This window comes from Nicotiana tabacum, chromosome 16, assembly GCF_000715075.1.
Source record: "Nicotiana tabacum cultivar K326 chromosome 16, ASM71507v2, whole genome shotgun sequence".
In the NCBI taxonomy this organism is placed as follows: Eukaryota; Viridiplantae; Streptophyta; class Magnoliopsida; order Solanales; family Solanaceae; genus Nicotiana; species Nicotiana tabacum.
In genome coordinates, this window is record NC_134095.1 from 36,365,565 (window position 1) to 36,385,439 (window position 19,875).

General features: G+C 35.5%; 2 protein-coding genes across 2 annotated transcripts; both read left to right on the plus strand.

Annotated features, from left to right (window-relative positions):
• Positions 1-4,615: 4,615 nt before the first annotated feature.
• On the plus strand, positions 4,616-7,259 carry LOC142170540 (uncharacterized). The gene is made up of 2 exons (XM_075232463.1): positions 4,616-6,256; positions 6,333-7,259. Exon 2 carries the CDS (start codon positions 6,451-6,453, stop codon positions 7,111-7,113), a length of 663 nt encoding a protein of 220 aa, XP_075088564.1. The 5' UTR covers positions 4,616-6,256; positions 6,333-6,450; the 3' UTR covers positions 7,114-7,259.
• An 11,567-nt stretch (positions 7,260-18,826) lies between these two features.
• LOC107779981 (uncharacterized) lies at positions 18,827-19,580 on the plus strand. Its single transcript, XM_016600485.2, has one exon. It carries the CDS (start codon positions 18,949-18,951, stop codon positions 19,345-19,347), a length of 399 nt encoding a protein of 132 aa, XP_016455971.1. The 5' UTR covers positions 18,827-18,948; the 3' UTR covers positions 19,348-19,580.
• Positions 19,581-19,875: the final 295 nt, after the last annotated feature.

Consider the following 19,875-nt stretch of genomic DNA (forward strand, 5'->3'; position numbering starts at 1 on the left):
AACTAAAAACGCTCAAAACAACAACTCAAAATTGATACCATTCGGGTTCGAGTTCTGTCAAGGTCGCCGGCATAGTTTTGCGATCGAGTGAAGTGTAGAGCCTCAGTTAACGCCTGCTCATTTTCACTCATGGCGTGCTTGTCGTTGTATATCGTTCGGAGCTGCCGCAAAATTTTGCAAGTTAATAAAAGGTCCATGTTTATCTATTGTTCGATATTATGATTGATCTGATTTTTTTTTCTTTCTCCAGTTAAATGATATGTTTTTAAATGAATTTGGTGGTTGTTTGAACAGATCAAAATCACTAAAATATAAGAAGTTCCATATGTATATGACATGTAACACAACTCAATTCAACATATATCTTCACTTCGACGATGTACTCCTCTAATGCAGTTTCTTCTTCCCAAGGTTTCATATTCTTATCCTGGGGATATGAGTGGATATATATAGGGGAAGACTTCATACTATAGTTGAATGTTTAGTTAGTGAAACTTCACTGAATTTTAAATTTGAAGCATCTCTTGATTAGACACTAGTAGTATATTAGTAGGCTTCTTCGTTCTATATATGTTAAGTAGTTTTTTTTTTCTTATTTTGATTTGCTTATTTGATTCAACGTTTTTGAGGCATAAGCTGAATTGATCACGTGATTGTTAAGAAATCTATTTAGGTTAGTTGATTAAGCTTAAAATTAAATGTTGTGGCCATGTGATTGATTTTTTTTGTGAAATTGTCTTGGGCCGTGAAGATTTAGACAATTAGATTCGAGGCGTGCCATAAAGTAAGATATAGTTTATGGCCCTCAAAAGCTTAGTTTAAGTTTTTCCTTTTAAAAAAAGTAGAATCGAGGTGTGTCATGCCGAATAAAATCTTCAAACGCAATGGCCCTCGCTTAATTATTTCTTTTAAAATCCTTAGAAATCGAGGTGTGCTATTTAGTCGAATTTCCATGGCCCTCGCAAAGTTGAAGATGCGTAGTTGCTTTAGTCGCGTTCTTTTAATAATTTACCTTCCTAAACTCGGGTGCGCATTTATGTGGCCCAAATCCAAATCCCAACAACGTTAAACAAAATGTGTCGCAGACCGCGGGTGCATTTATGTGACGTGGTTCAAGACGTGTTTTAGATGACGTTTAATTTTTCCTAAAAAATAATTAATAAAAGCGGTTATAAAGTTAAAATTACACCATAGGTTAAAACATGTACTAAAATCAAGTAATAGGCCAATAATAACAGTTGAGCGACCGTGCTAGAACCACGGAACTCGGGAATGCCTAATACCTTCTCCCGGGTTAACAAAATTCCTTACCCGAATTTCTATGTTCGCGGACTGTAATACAGGGTCAATCTTTTCCTCAATTCGGGATTTGAACCGATGACTTGGGACACCGTAAAATTATCCCAAGTGGCAACTCTGATTTTTAATAAAATAATCCCGTTTCGATTGTCCTTTAATTGAAAAAACTCCCTTATACATCCCTTCCGGGGGTGTAGGTAAAAAGGAGGTGTGACAATAAGTACTTCTTTATCTTTAACCAGAGGTCTCGGTTCAAACTCTGGGTATAAAATTATCTTTGTAAGAGATCTTTTTAAACCTCAATGTAAGATTTTCTTATGCAAATCCGAATTTAGTCGGGCCCCAATATTGATACCTGACGCCTAATGTGAAACTTAAAAAAAATGATTTGGATCCCTTCCCAAATAAAACCCTTTAAAGTTTTATCCCTTAAAGAGTTTATACAAATATGTTTTGGATTATTACATTTCGAATGCTTGAATTTATAATTTTAAAAAAGAACTAGTACTCTCGTGATGGAAGAGGAACAATTTTCTGGAGATGCGTAGCCTCTTCTCCTCTCAAACAAGCAATCTTTGTGTATTGTATAAAACCAAAAGGAAAGAAATGAAAACAAAACATTTTTTTAGGATCGATCATACGCGGTGTACGACGTTGTTGACCAAGACTGGAGGAAACTTGGTTAAATGATAAAATCACATTTCTCAATCACCACATTGAACTTTTCTTAATCCGCGTTTTCCCAAAGTTGGAAGCACATCGTTATTTTCGTATTATGTGTCGTGCAAGATCGAGATAACTCTTCTTGGCATGACTTGGAATAGGAAGGACAACAGTCAACGCGTCCAACTTTCTTGTAAACACAAACTAATATTAGAAAAAAAAAAAAATTAGAAGCAGAAAATATTGGGCGTTGTGCACCAATAACCACTTTTTAATCCCGCTGTTTAAAATTTATTCATAATTTATGATATAAGTCAATTAATCCAAACTTTAGTATTAAGTATCCTTAATTTGGAATTCAGGATTTAGTGTCCTTAATTTTTGAGGTGCTAATTTGAAATTCAGGACGAAGGCTTTATTTGTTTGCATACTTAATGAATGTCTGAATCTTAATCATTCAGATCTCAGACATTAAGTGCGTTTTGTTTTTAAAGTCTGAATCTTAGTTATTCAGATCTTAATCATTAAGTGTGTTTGTTTTTTTATTTCACAACCACTTAATGGGTCTGAATAGGTCTGCATGATTAAGATCTATAACAGAGACTTAATTTCACTAAGATATTATCATCCATATTCATTATTAATTGTCGTCATCGCCTACCATTATCAACTACCACCATGCCGCCACCACCACCACCATCATCCTCAATCATAGCCGCCACCATAATCGACTACCACCACCTGCCATCCGCACCACTCACACCACCATCATTCTCAACCACAAACAACACTCATCCGGATCCACTTCAACTACCACAACTAACCACCCCATCACCATCAACAACCATAACCGGCACTGCCCATCATTATAAACTACCACCACCCACCACCACCATCCTCAATCATAATTGCCACCACTAGCTACTACCCTGAACCACCACCATCAACGAAACCTACCACTAACCATCGTCTCTAGTCAGCATTCACAAGCACCACTGTTAGCCATCACCACCAGTAACTACTATATCTTTAAAAAAATTATATATTTTATTGATATAATATTAGATTAATTAGTATTTCATTTGAATTTTATGTTTATTAATTTTCAAATAAAGATAAATTTTATACATTCACATGTTAAAAATCAAACAGTCTTAATAATTTAGTATTCAGATCTTAATACACATATAATATTCAAATGTATATTTAGATTCCAATGTCTTAATCTTAATACACATTGTAATATTTAGATGTGTATTCAGATTCAGACGTCTTAATCTTAAAAAAATTCTTTAATAGTCCTGAATTTCTGAACTACTAATTTACAATTCAGGACACAAACACAATTTTCAAACTTTAGGACACGATGTCCTGAAGTTTGAACTTTGAGGTTAAAACTTCAGGACGTTATTTCCTAAAATTTGAATGAATTGACTAATCTTTAAATACATTGTAAACTGTGAATATATTTTAAATAACATGGTTAAAAGTGGATACTGGTATTGTTTAACCAAAAAATAAAATTTTAGTCAAAGCTAGAATTTAGAAGAACACAGGTTACTGATAATCAAAAGAATGTATAAAAGGAAGTAATTTATGTAGCAAGAGAATAATCAAGAGAAAAACAAGTAAACCAAAGTTTATTCCAATAGTGTTTCGTGTCCTTACAATTGATCAGATATCTCCCTTTTATAGATATCTTGGAGATATACGTTTTGCCCAAATCATAATGAGGTTATTATGAGTAATTAAAGACATTGAATGCTACATTACATAATCATTACATTCAATACAAATTCTCTAACGTATTCCACATTTAGTGCCTATTAAATGTCGTATCTGCACTCTTTTCTATTGTCATATTCATTCCTTTTAATTCTCGGACATAAATGACTTAGATAGGTACGGGCGCTGAGTTATTTGAATAACTGCCCGTGCCTCTTCCTCTGCCATTTGTTCGTATCTGTTGCAACTCGTGCCTCTTGGCTAGTTGTAATTCTTTGATCATTTGATCAGTCTATGTGTCTTGACACGTCACCTTTATATTTAAATACAATTTTTCCAATACAAATAGTCCCCCCACTTTTCATTTATTCATCAGTTGAATATTTGGGAAGTGGATTTCATTAAAAGAGAATTTTTGTCACCATTAATGCTATGACAAAATTGACGCTTCAATTGTCGCTTCCATTTAATGCTCCGTACACGTGTTATTTTTCCATTGGTTATGCAGTTTTGCAGCCCTTTTCAAGACTTTTTTACGGCTCTAATATTCACGAAGTGCTAGTTATCATTATTATGGTCCTTCCATTATTGCACTTTTACCTTTGGCGGTTGCTTATTAATATAAATATAACTTCTTTCCTTTTCTTTTACCACATAAAGCTTATTGAACACTTAATTCCTCAAATCTCAGTTCACTTCTTCCTCACATTATTCTTCTTCGCCATGTCTTCACCAAACCTTAACCCTAGGAGAGTTCCCATTGTTGATACCTTCCCCAATGCCCCCATTAGGCATAGAAGGGGAGGTAGGCTTCGTAGCTTAGGGTCTACTCGTGGTGGTGGTTCGTCTATACCTTCTCCTAGTTCTGGTCCTTCTTCTAGAACCAGAGGTTCCCTTTCTCATAAATCTTCTTCTAGGGGTACTGAACCATTACGTGAGCCTTTAGTAGATGAGATAGTCCCTACAGAACTATCTTTTTACCATGATAGGGAATTTCTTAAAAACCAGGTTTCCGCTTTAGATCGTGTTGATGCTTACCCCACTCAAATTACAGAAGTTTTGACTCCTGTAGTTCGCAAAGATTGCCATTAGAGTAATGATTTTCCCATTATTATCCCTAATCTAAATCAGAGAATTACTTCTTACTTGACTGGGTTCTCTTTTGTTTATGCATACTCTTTTACTTTAGGGTTCAAACCAGCTATTGACCCAGTCATTCTTGAATTTTGCCGTTTCTTTAATGTCTGTTTGGGTCAAATTGGCCCAATCATATGGAGGGTTGTTGCCTGTTTTAGGCATTTTAACCAATATGGCTGACGTTTCCTTTACTTTCCCTCACCTGATTCATCTTTACTCCCCTAGGCTTTTCTATAATGGCGTTTTTACCCTAGTGGCCAGGAGTAAGAGGGTTTTGGTGAGCCCTAAAGATGACAAGGACAGTGGCTGGTATGCCCGGTTTGTTGCTGCCCCCACTATTGGCTTAGTGGGTGAGGATAACGTTCCCTTCCCTGAGAAGTGGAATTTTGCACGTAAGTCTTTTATCCTTCTCGTGCCTTTTTTCTTAAAGTTTATTAACTTCTCTAATTTTGCTCTTTTTTTTAGCAACCATGAGAGTTGTGGAGGGTATTCCCAATTTTCGTGGTTGGGTAGATAAATTGCTGAAGACCGTACCAATAGATGGTAGGTCTTGGAGAACACTTTCTAACCGTTATGGTTGGAAAGTAAAGACTCATGGTAAGAGTTTTTATTTCATCTTTCACGCATATATATATTTTTCTTTATTGCTCTAACTCACATCCTTCTTTTTATCAGGATTAGCTATTCGAGGAGTTACTGCTGAAGCAGTTGCAGCCTCTCGTGTCTCTTCGGGAACCCATACTCTTTCGGGGACCTATATCTCTTTAGAAAGAGCCCGAGAAATAGTCTTGGGTTCTTCTTCTGCGAAAAGGAAAGAAGTTGAAGAGGAAGACTCTGAAGAAGAGGAAGATGGGGGCTCCTTGGTGACGAGGCCACAAGCTAGGAGACGCATCGTCTCTGATGACGAAGCTAAAGTTTCCCCTGTCTTTCTGTTTCTCTTACCGAACCTGTTGAAACCCCAGTAATAATTTCTGACGATGACGTCACTCCTCATGATACCCGTGAGTCTATTGATCAACTTTTCATCAGTAGTTTTGGTAGTGGAAGTTTAGGGCCTGTTTTAGATGAAATACCCTTATCTTCTTTTTCAACTCTCGTGCCTGTGATTCCTTTCTTACCAGCCCCAGTTGTTTTTGTTCCTTCTTCTACCCCAGTTGTTTCTGTTCCTTCTTCTACTGTTTTCACTTCTTCTACCGCTCCTCCTTTGACAATTCCCCCTCCTATCGTTCATCATACGGAAGTGGGCTCTTCAAGTAGAAGTGCAGCTATGAGGAGGGTAACTACTGAAGTTCCTGCTGATAGCAGCCTTTTGAGGAAGTCAGGTCAGGCAGATGTATGGCTGGAGCCTTTAATTGGCCCAATTGAAAAAGCAAAGTTGGAGAGCCATAGTTCCCTGACTCTAATGAATGATATCGTGCATGCCACTTTAAAGGTATTTTCCTTCTCTCCCTTCTTTACTTTGTAAATTTTTTTTATCTCTAGGATTCTTATTTCCCTTCCTTTTTTAGGCCAATCTTATCGGCACAGAAATAATGAATAGAAATCCCCCTCTTGGAGAAGGTAGCACGTGATTCTCAGTTAGAGGCGATCAATTGGAAGGAACAATTTGAGAGTGCACAAATTGATATGAAAGATTTACAAGAGAGCAAGAGTACCTTAGAGCAGCAGGTGCGGGCTTTAACTTTAGAGTTACCAGTTGTAAAAGCTTCCTCAAGCCAAGCAGAAAAAGAAAAAGAACATCTCGAATCCTCCTTCTCAGAGCAACTATCTAAGGCCAGTAAAGAGAACAGAGAGTTGAAGGCTCTTTTGAGTCAAAAAGAAGTTTACGCTGGGGAGCTCGTGCAAAGCTTAACTCAAGCACAAGAAGACCTTCGAGTCTCTGTTGATAAAGCGTGTGCTTTAGTGAGCTCCCATGCCTCTCTTCAAGCTTCTTATAACTCCGCCTTGGCTGAAAATGAAGAGCTAAAGAATGAGATTGCTGATTGGGAAAAAGATTATGAGATCCTTGAAGAAAAATCTGTTGTTGAGGTAAGTTGGGCATTTTTGAATTCACGTCGTGATACCCTAATTGAAGCTGGTCAAGAAAACTTCAACCTGGAGTCGGAGTTATCTAAGATCAATGAAACCATTGAAAAATCTCAGCAAACTCAGGACTTCCCTTCTCCCGTGGTTGAAGCTCCCGTGAATGTTGAAGCTGATACGGGTACCCCAACTCTTTCAAGCCCAATCGAGCTTGTTGCTGCAAGCCAAGTTGAAACCGCATCTGTTGATGCACCTGCCCAAAATTGAGCCCGCTACTATTGATGCTCCTGCTTCAGTTCCACAAACTTCTCAGTGACCAGTTTTAATCATTTGAATGATTTTGTTTTTGTTTTTGTTTTGGAAAATTATAATCAAACCCTTAGCTTCATTTGAGGGTTGGTTTTGGAAACGCAAGTCCCCAAGTCTTTTATGGGGCAATTTGTATAAACAATTTCATAGTTTTATGACTAAGTTCATACTTAGTCTTCAGTTTTTAAGTATTAAGAAGTTTTCATGTTATTATCTTAAACTTCTGTTTGTTTTATTCTTGCCTTTATTTTTAAGGACTTATAGAATAATTTGCATTTTTGTTCTTCGAAAATGCTTCTGTTAATCTCATGACTAACTAATTTAAACATGAGTTTTATAAAAGAAGGCCCTTTTATATTTCAACACTTAATGTAGAAGATGTCTCAACTTCATAATAGTGTTATCATACGATAAAAGAAATGGGAACACACATGTTTCTTTGAAATAACTTTGACAAGTTTTGAATAATACTTTACATGTATTTGAATTACATCTATAACTTTCTCGTAACTGTTTTTCTTGTAACAGATTTTTACAAAAGAAGAATAATAGACACGGGGTTTTTCCTTATAACCCGTTTTAGTACATAGCCTTTACCCTAACTATAGTGAGGTTTTTCTTTGGCCTTAGCTCGTGGCTCCATCTCGTGACTTTGTGACTTTTACTCTGCACTTGACTCTTTTAGGCTTGATTTTTCCTCAATCTTCTTTGCCTTCTTTATACACATGTCTGTGTATATTATGTAGTCCCCCAAGTATTTGAGTGTTGAAGTATGAAGCCTCGAGCACTTGATAGTTTCTCTCATTTGGTCCTTTTCCAGAAAAGGAAAAACATACGAGACTCGGAGGTGCGATTATAGATGAAGACTGCTTAACCCGTTTGAATTTCTATCAGAATAATTGTAACCCTAGGCCAGGAATTTTAGGTTATTCCGTGTGCCTTACAGGTCGTGACTCATCATTTAGTACAGGTTAGCTTTTTGCCGATTATCTAACATTGATAGTAAAATTTTAACAATTCAAAAATTAAATTTAAAATGGTGATACCTGACCATGGGTATTCCTTAGAAATAGTATCTCTTCAAATGAACAACATTCCAATGTGAAGGTAGTATCTTACTATCCATTGTCTCCAGTTCATATGCTCCCTTTCCTGCAATATCACGAACTTTATAGGGTCCTTCCCATGTTGGACTTAATTTACCCGCGTTAGCTGCCTTTGTAGATTGAAAAACCTTTTTAAGCACGAAGTCCCCCACTTTAAAGAATCTGAGGCGTGCTTTTCGGTTGTAATATTGTTCTATGACTTGCTTTTGTGCTGTCATTCTTATTAATGCAGTTTCTCTCCTCCCCTCGAGTAAATCTAGATTGACCTGCATCTTCTCGTCATTAGATTCCTGTGTCGCCTGTGTGAACCACGTACTTGGTTCCCTTATCTCAATTGAAATTAAAGCCTCAGCTCCATAAACCAATAAAAACGGTGTTTCTCCTGTACTTGTTTTTGCAGTTGTGTGATATGCCCATAAAACTCCAGGTAACACTTCAGGCCAGTTACCTTTTGATTCCTCTAATCGTTTCTTTAAATTATTGATAATAACCTTGTTCGTTGATTCTGCTTGCCCATTACCCACCGGATGATAAGGTGTAGACATAATCCTTTTAATTTGCTAACTTTGAAAGAATTCCGTGATTTGAGCTCCAATAAATTGAGGGCCATTATCACACACGATCTCCTTTGGTACAACGAATTGGCATATGATATTCTGCCAAATAAAATCTTTGACTTCCTTTTCTCGCACCTGTTTAAATACTCCTGCCTCCACCCCTTTAGTAAAATCAGTGAGTACGAGCAGAAACTTTACCTGTCCTTTTGCTTGTGGTAATGGACCCACGATATCCATTCCCTATTTCATAAATGGCCATGGCGCAATGACCGGATGTAATAACTCCGTAGGTCTATGCATATTGTTACCGTACCTTTGACATTTATCACATTTGGCTACGAAACTTTCTGCTTCTTCTTCCATTTTAGGCCAGTAATAACCTGCCCTAATTAAGGTTCTTACCAATGACCTTCATCCTGCGTGATTCCCACAATGTCCCTCGTGTATTTCTTTCATTACATACTCTGTTTGCAAAGGTCCAAGGCATCTTGCTAAGGGACCACCGAACATTATACGATATAAATTGCCTTGCTTTAAGCAGTACCGAGCATCCTTCTTTCGAAGCGCATAAGCTTTTTTCTTATCATCAGGGATGGTACCATACTGCAAAAAAGCAACAATCTCGTTCCTCAAATCCCAAGTTAAATTATTAAAATTTACCTCATTCTTATCAGGATCGAGAATTGAATAAAATAAATGTATGACTGAGGAGTTTGCATCACTTGCCACATCAATTGCAGATGTGAGATTAGCTAGGGGCGTCCGCTTCAACATTTTCATCCCTTGGTATTTGTATAACTTTCCAGGTTTGAAATTGCTTTATCAATTCCTGTACCTTTTCTAAGTATTATTGCATCTTTGCTTCCCTGGCTGTATAAGTCCCCAGCATTTGATTAACCACGAGTTGCGAATCACTCTTGATTATAATCTGATTTATGCCAAGCTCTCGTGCCAATTCTAGACCTGCAATCACAGCCTCATACTCCTCTTCATTGTTAGTTATGGAGTGACATTTAATAGCTTGTTGAATGGTTTCACCCGTATGTGGTACCAAGACAATCCCTAAACCTGCACCTTTTACATTAGATGAGCCATCAGTGAATAAAGTCCAAGTTCCCGAGTTAGCTCCATTGAATACCTGTAATTCTTTTTCTGCTTCTAATTGCATCCCTTGGCTAAAATCAGCCACGAAATCAGCTAACACTTGTGATTTTATAGCAGTTCTAGGTTGGTATGTGATTTCATATTCACTTAACTCTATTGCCCACTTAGCTAACCTACCTGATAACTCATGCTTATGTAATATATTACGTAAAGGATATGGAGTTACTACATCGATAGGATGACACTGAAAGTAAGGTCTTAACTTTCTAGATGCCATGATTAATGTGAGTGCAAGTTTTTCTAATTGAGGATAACGCGTCTCCGCATCTAACAAAGATTTACTAACATAATAGATAGGGGATTGTTTACCTTGTTCTTCTCGGACCAAAACAATGCTTACCGCAACTTCTGAAACAATAAGGTAAATGAGTAGTCTTTCCCCAGCCTTTGGTTTTGCCAGCAAAGGTGGATTTGATAAGTACATTTTCAAATTCCTGAGTGCCTGTTGACATTCCTCATTCCATTCAAAATGATCCTGCTTCTTTAAGGCTGACAAGAATTTAAAATACTTCTCTGATGATTTAGAAATGAATCTTCCCAAGGCTACAATTCTCCCTGTTAATCTTTAAACTTCTTTCTTGTTTGAAAGTATATCAGGGATTTCTTCTATGGCCTTAATCTGTGCAGGATTCACTTCAATACCACGGTTAGAAACAAGAAAACCCAAAAACTTACCTGATGCAACGCCAAATGCACATTTGTTGGGATTTAACTTCATATTAAATTTGCGCAAATTTGAAAATGTGTCAGATAAGTGTGATATGTGATCTTTTGAAGATAAGTATGATATGTGATCTTTTGAATACTGGGTTTTAATAAGCATATCATCTATATATACCTCCATAGTCTTTCCTAAATGCTCTTGAAACATTTTGGTAACTAACCTCTGATACGTTGCACCTGCATTCTTTAGACCAAAGGGCATTACTTTATAACAGTAAGTCCCCTTGTCTGTTATGAATGAAGTTTTTTCTTCATCTCCCGGATCCATTTTAATCTGATTATAACCTGAATATGCATCTAAAAAACTTAATAGTTCGTGATCTGCAGTTGCATCAATAAATTGATTTATGTGTGGTAGTGGAAAAGAATCTTTAGGGCCAGGCTTTATTAAGATCTGTGTAATCTACACAAACCCGCCACTTACCGTTCTTTTTTGGAACTACACCAGTGTTAGCTAACCAGTTAGGATACTTTTCCTCACGAATGGAACCAATTTTTAGCAATTTTTGGACTTCTTCTTGAATCACCTGATTCTTAAAAGTTCCTTGCTTTCTTTTCTTTTGCTTGACAGGAGGGTATGATGGATCTTCATTTAGTTTATGAGTCATCACCTCCGGTGGTATTCCTGTCATGTCAGAGTGGGACCAAGCAAAGCAGTCCAAGTTAGTTTTCAAAAATTCAATTAACTTACCTCTCATACCTTGGCTAAGATTGGCTCCAACATAGACTTTTTTATCAGGCCATTGAGCAAATAACATGACATGCTCTAATTCCTCTATTGTTGTTTTGATATTTTCATTTTCTTCTGATTCTTGAATGGTATCAGGCCTTGAATCTACATCTGTTTGCCATTGTTTAGTTGAGGTTTGTGTTGTGGTGTCCTCAACTGCCTCCTGTGATTGCTATTTACCTTCATTTCTCGTGCTTGTATCTACAACAGAGTTGATAGCCCTGGCTGCATGTTGATCTCCACGAATTTGACAGATTTCCCATGGCGATGGAAATTTAATAACTTGGTGCAAGGTTGAAGGAACAACATCCATTTCGTGGATCCATGGTTTCCCAAGAATCATGTTGTAAGCCATCTCCATATCTACCACCTGGAATTTTGTATCTTTGACGACTCCTTCAGCGAATGTGGTGAGTGTTACCTCTCCTTTCGTGAGGACACTAGAATTATCAAATCCAGATAGAGTATGCACCTTTGGTATCACTTTATCTTCAGCTTGCATCTCACGTAATACTCTTAGCAAAATAATGTTCACGGAACTACCTGGATCAATCAAAACTCGTTTTACATTAGTATCATATACAATTAAAGATATTACCAGTGCATCGTTATGAGGGGTTAATACGCCATCTGCATTTGCGTCATTGAATGTAATGTTGTTTTCCTCTAAAACATGTTGCACCTGTTTCCCTTGGGTAATTGTTACTTTGGAAATTTTGTTAGCTGCAGTATATGATATACCATTGACGTCTTCACCCCCACTTATAATGTTGACAGTTCTTTTGGGAGAAGGTGGTTTTGGAGGCTCCTGCCTGTTCTTCATGTAAGTTTGCTTGCCTTTCTCACTGACCAACTCAGTAAGATATCCTTGTTTTAATAAATGATCAACTTCACTTTGTAAAAATCTGCAATCTGCTGTTTTATGTCCGTGGTCATTATGAAACTCGCACCAATGGTCAGGGTTGCGCCTGTTTGGATTCGATCTCATTTCCTTTGGCCATCGAACCTTATCTCCCATGCTTTTGAAAACAGCTACGAGCTCGGAGGTGCTGACGTTGAAGTTGTAACCATCGAATCTCGCTTTTAAATTTCTATCATCATCTCGTGACTCATAGTTGTTTCGCTCGTTCCTGAATCTTGATAAAGAACCTGATTCTCTATTTCTTGATCTGTGATCGTACCTTTGATTATCCTGCTTTGACCGTGAGTCCTTTCTCGCAGGTCCCATTAAGGCTCGTACTTGTTTTTACCGGATCTTTTTTTGGTCTCCGCACGTCTCGAACTTACCTTTTCTTCTTTTTGAAAGCGTGGAACAGTATCTTCCTCAATCCTCAGCTTCGTGTTATACCTGTTATAAACATCATTCATGTTGTAGCTGGAAATTCTCGAAGGCTTTCCTTGAGTCTCCTCGTAGCTTCTGAGTTTTTTCATTCAAATTACTTATGAAAGCTATAGCTGCCCAGTTGTTAGGTACACGTGGCAATGTCATTCTTTCACGTTGAAATCTGTCCACGAATTCTCTAAGCAGTTCTGAGTCCCCTTGCTTGATTTTGAAAATATCCTCCATTCTTTTCTCTACTTTTTGAGCTCCCGAGTGTGCTTTGATGAAAGAATCTGCAAGCTCAGCAAAAGAATTTATAGAATTTTCGGGTAAAAGAGAATACCATGTTAGCGCTCCTTTGGTGAGCGTTTCACCAATTTTTTGACTAATACTGATTCAATCTCCTGCTTAGTCAAATTGTTGCCTTTTACGCCCGTTGTGAATGCAGTCACGTGATCTCGTGGGTCTGTTGTTCCATCATATTTTGGAATATCAGACATTTTGAACTTTTTTAGAATTGGGAGTGGAGCATCACTTGGCTTCCAGGGTTGTTGCAAATATCTATCCATATCTACCCCTTTGATTATGGGCGGCACACCGGGTATCTGCTCTATGCGCTCACTTTGCTCCTTGAGCTGTTTCTGCAAGGTTAGTACTAAATTTTGTAAATCAGAATTAATTACATTACCTGGTTCTCTCTCCTGTGATTCACTGGGAGTTCCACCGCTACCTAAGTTAACTAGCCCGGAACGAGGGTTTTTCAAAGTATTATTATTTGGAGTAGGTGTGGGTGTTGCAACAGGTAACTGGTTAACAAGTGCCTCAACAGCTTTGTTGACCTGAGCAGCAATTAATTTTTGCAAAGCTTCATCAATAGCTTCAGCATTTTCAAATTGAGCATGCTCGTTTATTTGAGACCCACCAGGAGTACCCTCACGAGATTGCCGTGGAGAGTCTCGTGGAGTAGGAACTTGAGTGTTAATATTCTATGGATCTCCTTGATTTTGTTGGTTCTCTTGGTTTTCTTGAGTGTTGTCATTGTTGTTCGACATAATTGATGCAACAAGGAAAGTTAAGTGAAAAGAAAATAGATTATCAGTTTTTCGGTAACGGAACCAATTTGTTTAACCAAAAAATAAAATTTTAGTCAAAGCTAGAATTTAGAAGAACACGGGTTACTGATAATCAAAAGAATGTATAAAAGGAAGTAATTTAGGTAGCAAGAGAGTAATCAAGAGAAAAACAAGTAAATCAAAGTTTATTCCAATAGTGTTTCGTGTCCTTATAATTGATCAGATATCTCCCTTTTATAGACATCTTGGAGATATATGTTTTGCCCAAATCATAATGAAGTTATTATGAGTAATTAAAGACATTGAATGCTACGTTACATAATCAGTACATTCAATACAAATTCTCTAACGTATTCCACATTTAATGCCTATTAAATGTCGTATATGTACTCTTTTCTATTGTCAGATTCATTCATTTTGATTCTCGGAAATAAATGACTTAGATAGGTACGAGCGCTAAGTTATTTGAATAACTGCCCGTGCCTCTTCCTCTGCCATTTGTTCGTATCTGTTGCAACTCGTACCTCTTGGCTAGTTGTAATTCTTTGATCATTTGACCAGTTTACGTGTCTTGACACGTTACCTTTATATTTAAATATAATTTTTTCCAATACAGGTACCATTTCCACGAAAATATTTTAGAAAAATAAAATGAAACAAGATTAAAAGTAAAAATCAAGCCGTTTTTTCCGGCGAAAGTGTACCGAAATGCGAATAGGAAATTAAAAAGGAATCTGAGATGTGAAAGGACCTGGGGCGGTGCACGTTCAGCCTCTAGGTCACAAATTTTAGTTTAGTATGGTATACAAAGACAACTGGTACTTTAATTTTCTCTTCCTTTGCTCCCGGAGTCCGGAACCTTGTCTTTTTGGATAAATGTAACATTAATAAGTATAAAAAATAAAGGATATATTTTCATATATAACGTCGAAATTAAAAACTTTCGCCTTTAGGGTATAACGTAAAGAATAATCACGAGATACCCGCTGACGATTTGACTGCAGGGTTCAGCGTGCAAAATTCATACGCTATACTATAGCGTTAAAAATTAATACGCTATACCCCTGAAACTGTTCTTATAAGGTGAAATGATTTCACCTATACCTAAGCCGTATTTAAGGATTCATACACCAACACTTAAGAGGTGAAATGATTTGTATTGATTGGGTTGGTTTTTCTAGGTGTTATGAAACATATATATACAAATATAAATAACTCATTTTCTTCTCTCTTTTTTTCAAAAAAATAGATCTCATATTATTAGGTTTTTTTACTTTTAACCCGCATCAGAAACTATTTATATATGATAGTTGAAAAAGTATATAGAATTTATATAATAATTTTTCGACTATTATTTTAAGAACGGCTATACAATAACATTTTATCTATAATTAATATACAATAATATTATTTCTTTAGAGTAATATTTGTCTATATTACAATAATATTTGTTTCATGAACATTTCCGGCAATAGGAATTAATTTGCTTAGTATGAATGACTTGTACGCTTCACCATGCATTTCTTCTAGGCATTTGAATAATTTTGACTCTATAATCTGATGAGAAAAAAAGAATATATAATTAGTTAGGACCTAAATTTTATATTTCCTCTGTCCTAGTTTATGCAATATTTTTTGCTTCTTGAGAATCAATTTGATTAATCTGCAAAGCAAATTTACATGAAACATTAAATATATTTTAAAATATTGATCAAAGTTCACAGTAATTTAAATTTCGAGAAGTAAAATATTATTGTATAGCCGTTTTTAAAATAATAGTCGAAAAATATATATATTTTTATATATATAAATTATGTATGTTATATACAAAATTTATATAAATTCTATATACTTTTTCAACTATCATATATAAATAGTTTCTGATGCGGGTTAAAAGTAAAAAAACCTAATAATATGAGATCTATTTTTTTGAAAAAAAGAGAGAAGAAAATGAGTTATTTATATTTGTATATATATGTTTCATAACACCTAGAAAAACCAACCCAATCAATACAAATCATTTCACCTCTTAAGTGTTGGTGTATGAATCCTTAAATACGGCTTAGGTATAGGTGAAATCATTTCACCTTATAAGAACAGTTTCAGGGGTATAGCGTATTAATTTTTAACGCTTATAAGAACAGTTTCAGGGGTATAGACATATTAATTTTTAACGCTATAGTATAGCGTATGAAAACCCTGCAGTCAAATCGTCAAGGGGTATATCGTGATTATTCTTTACGCTATACCCTAACAACAAAAGTTTGCGTTTTTAATTTTGGCGTTATATATAAAAATATATCTTTTTTTTACGTTTATTAATGTTATATTTATCCAAAAAGGCAATAAAAAGGTTCCGGACTCTTCACTCCCATATATAACAGCTGTCCCCTCCCCTGTCTTGTTTTACAAAAAGGTTCGGTCTTTGATGTGATTGAGAGAAAATAATTTTTACCTTTTGCATACCTATTAAAGAAATATCAACTCCTAAAGAAAAAAAAGATATATACAGTAAATTAATTTTAATTAATTATTATCTTATTACATTGTAATATATAAATAAGGGTAAATTTTTTAAAAAATAAAAATAATTACTTTTAAATTATGTAAATGAACATTTATTTTGGACCACAATAAAAAGGTAAAATAATCATTTATTGTGGACATGAGATAGTATATTTAAATACTATTGCCAATGAATAAAAAATAGTAATGACTTTTTTCCCAATATACTATTTTTCCAATTAGTGTGTCTATTCATAATGACTTTGTTTGCTGTCGAACCCATTATCCTGCCTTTTTTCCCCTTTTATTCACCACGCTCTAATCTACTTCTCTGACACTTCACAAATTTTATCTGATAGTCTTAATTAACAAAAATAATAACAAATTCAGTATAATTCCATTTATGTTGTTTGAAGAGAATAGATTGTACACATTTTACCCTATTTTAAGAAGGTAGAAAAGTTATTTTCGAAAGACCTCCGGCTCAAGAAAAATAGAGAGGAATAACAACAAGCAATAACACTAGTAAATCAAACAAAAAATCTTAGTGAAAGAAACAATAAGTAATACCATAAATCTAATAATAAGAAAATAAAAGACTAATACTGAGAAACGCATTAAAACTACTGGAACAAGCAAGAACAACGCTCGACTACCTAGCCTTCTACCTTAATTCTCAACCTTCACACCTTCCTATCTAAGGTCATTTTCCTCGATAAGCTGGAGAATCGCTGTATCTTGTCTAATCGCCTCATCGCAATACTTCTTCGGCATACTTTGAATTCGGAAAAAAAGAAAAGCTTTTCTCAAAGTCTTACCCACCCTGGCCATCTTCGAAATCTAAACTGCTTAATTAATTTTCACGTAAAGTTTATGCTAATCAGGAGCGGCTCTTCCATAAAGCAAGTAAAGCAACTGCTTTAGGCCCCATATTTGTGGGAAGCTTATTTTTTGTTACATCTAATAGATTATGTATAAGTTTAAAAAAAAAAATCTGTGAATTGAAAAATCAATTTCTTTCTTTAACAAATATAGAGAAGAAGGATTTGCAACTACTAAGATTTTTGCCAAGGAAATTTGCACTTGAAAAGAATATCGAACCCAAATTTCATAAGAATCGTGTGACATATATGAAGTAACAATTTGATGAGAATGTTGATAATGAAATCTCAGAATCTTTCGAAGAGCCTTTTAGAGGACGAGTTATTCACATTTTATTTGATGGAGTGGAGTAAAAGCTAAGCAATGAAAATTCAAAAGATTTCTCGGGAAAAAATTAGAGATGTCTCCTATGTTACCCAATTGATTGCTTTTATACATAATAGGTAAGGCTATTTTTTTTACTACAAAATTGATTTGAGCAATTCGAAGCATATGAAAATATTTTTGATTTTCTATTTAGCAGTAAAAATTAAGATCACTAGATGATGAAAATTTAAAAAATATTGCCTTAATCTTAAATGTTCCTTAAAGAATAATAATCAATTTGCTATTGATGATTTAGATTTATTTTCTGAATTAAAAGTATTAAGAAAAATAGTACAGTTAGAAGATAACAATTTAATTGATACACTCAATCAAATAAAAAGATCTGATTCCTTTCCAAATGCCTATATTACATATGGAATAATGTTAATAACTCCTGTTATCGGTGCTTCAGTGGAAAGAAGTTTTCAAAATTAAAATTGATAAAATCTTACCAAAGATCAACAATGTCTCAAGAAAGGTTAAGTGAATTAGTTATATTGTCAATTGAGAAATACTTGTTAGGAGTTATTGATTATAAGAAAATTATTAATAACTTTTTATCTAAGAAAAGTCAGAAAAATATACTTCAAATAAATAAATATATAAATATTTAAAAAAAATTAAGGCCCCTCGTAAAATTTGGCTTTAGGCCACAAAATTCGTCGGGCGGCCTCTAATGCTAATAATTAACTTTTAATCAGCAAACACTAATCTCTACTGCACATGAATCTGTGATCTGTAATTTTCCGTTGGAAGTATCATTTTTTAAGTCTTTTATTAAACCTATACTTATGCAAAAAAAAATTACACTAACTACAATTTAACCTGTTATATTAGTACCAAAAATAGTGGTACAAATTTACACTTATTTGGGACAAATATACTTAATAAAAATTTTAAGTAATTTGATTAGTGTTAAAGTTCTTTACACTATTGACAATTATTAGTACTCCAACTCTGTATCACACTGTATGTGGTCCCACCAATCAGGTGGCCAACACAAAAACAAACCTTTTAATTTCCCCTTAGAACGTGCCAATCATAACGGTAACCATAATTTATGTTAATGGAGTAATAATTAAATGATCCAACGGTCCTTAGAATCCTACCGTTTCGCAAAACCTTATGTGTTCGATTATCCAACTATACACGTGAATGCTTTAGATCTCTTGACACGGAAACAAAGACGTGATCAGACTAAATTCAACTTTCAATCTCTCCTATATATACTCCGTTCCCTGTGGCGGTGTTCCTCGTCTTTATCTTTCTACCAAATACATACAGAAGAAACTTACACTTTCGCTCTCTAAAAACTGCTCAACACTTCAAATCAGAGTTTTCGAAAAGCTTCTAGAGAGAGAAAGAAATGGCTTACTCAAGGATGATGTTCGCTTTCATTTTCGCTTTGGTCGCCGGATCTGCTTTTGCTCAGGCTCCGGGAGCTTCTCCGGCAGCTACACCAAAGGCATCACCAGTTGCACCAGTAGCATCACCTCCAACTGCTGTTGTTACACCTGTATCCGCTCCATCACAATCTCCTACTACTGCCGCATCTCCTTCTGAATCTCCATTGGCATCTCCACCAGCTCCACCAACTGCTGACACTCCAGCATTTGCTCCCTCCGGCGGCGTTGCTCTTCCTCCATCCATCGGCGCTGCTCCCGCCGGTTCTCCAACCTCGTCTCCTAACGTTGCCTCCTTGAACAGAGTCACCGTCGCCGGATCTGCCGTTGTAGCGATCTTCGCTGCATCTTTGATGTTTTAGATCTGAGGAGAGTTTGCATTTTGGATTTTCACGAGATGTTTATTATTTTAGGATTTATTTAGTTCATCTTACTCGTTGATGTTTATTCGTTTTGTTTTACTTTTACCCGTGGGCGGTGGTGACTGCGTACATGCTATTGATTTGATTTTTACTCTGGTTATTGTTTATTGTTACTACCACTATTATTATTATGGATTCTTTGTTTATTTATGAAGCACTATGATTTACTCTTATATGCAATCTCTTTATGTTCTTTAATTAATTTATTTATTTCCATAAAAACTTTACAGTGTTAATTAAGCTTATTATTAACAAATTAAGCTTCTTAACAAGATTGTAAAAATCGAAAGCAGTAGGAAGTTGCGGAGTTGAGATTAGGGAGAGGTGGAGAATGTCGTCTAGTAACGTGTTGAAGAAGTGGACTATTTGAGGAAAGAGTTAGGAGTTTGAGTTGGAAAATAGTTTAAGAATTGTACGTCACGTGGTTTGACAGCTGTTTTAAGAACCTATTTTGGTTATAGAAAGAAG

Excerpts from the sequence above, each read along its gene's own strand:
- LOC142170540 (XM_075232463.1), top strand. The coding sequence starts at position 6,451 with ATGAAAGATTTACAAGAGAGCAAGAGTACCTTAGAGCAGCAGGTGCGG.
- LOC107779981 (XM_016600485.2), top strand. The coding sequence starts at position 18,949 with ATGGCTTACTCAAGGATGATGTTCGCTTTCATTTTCGCTTTGGTCGCC.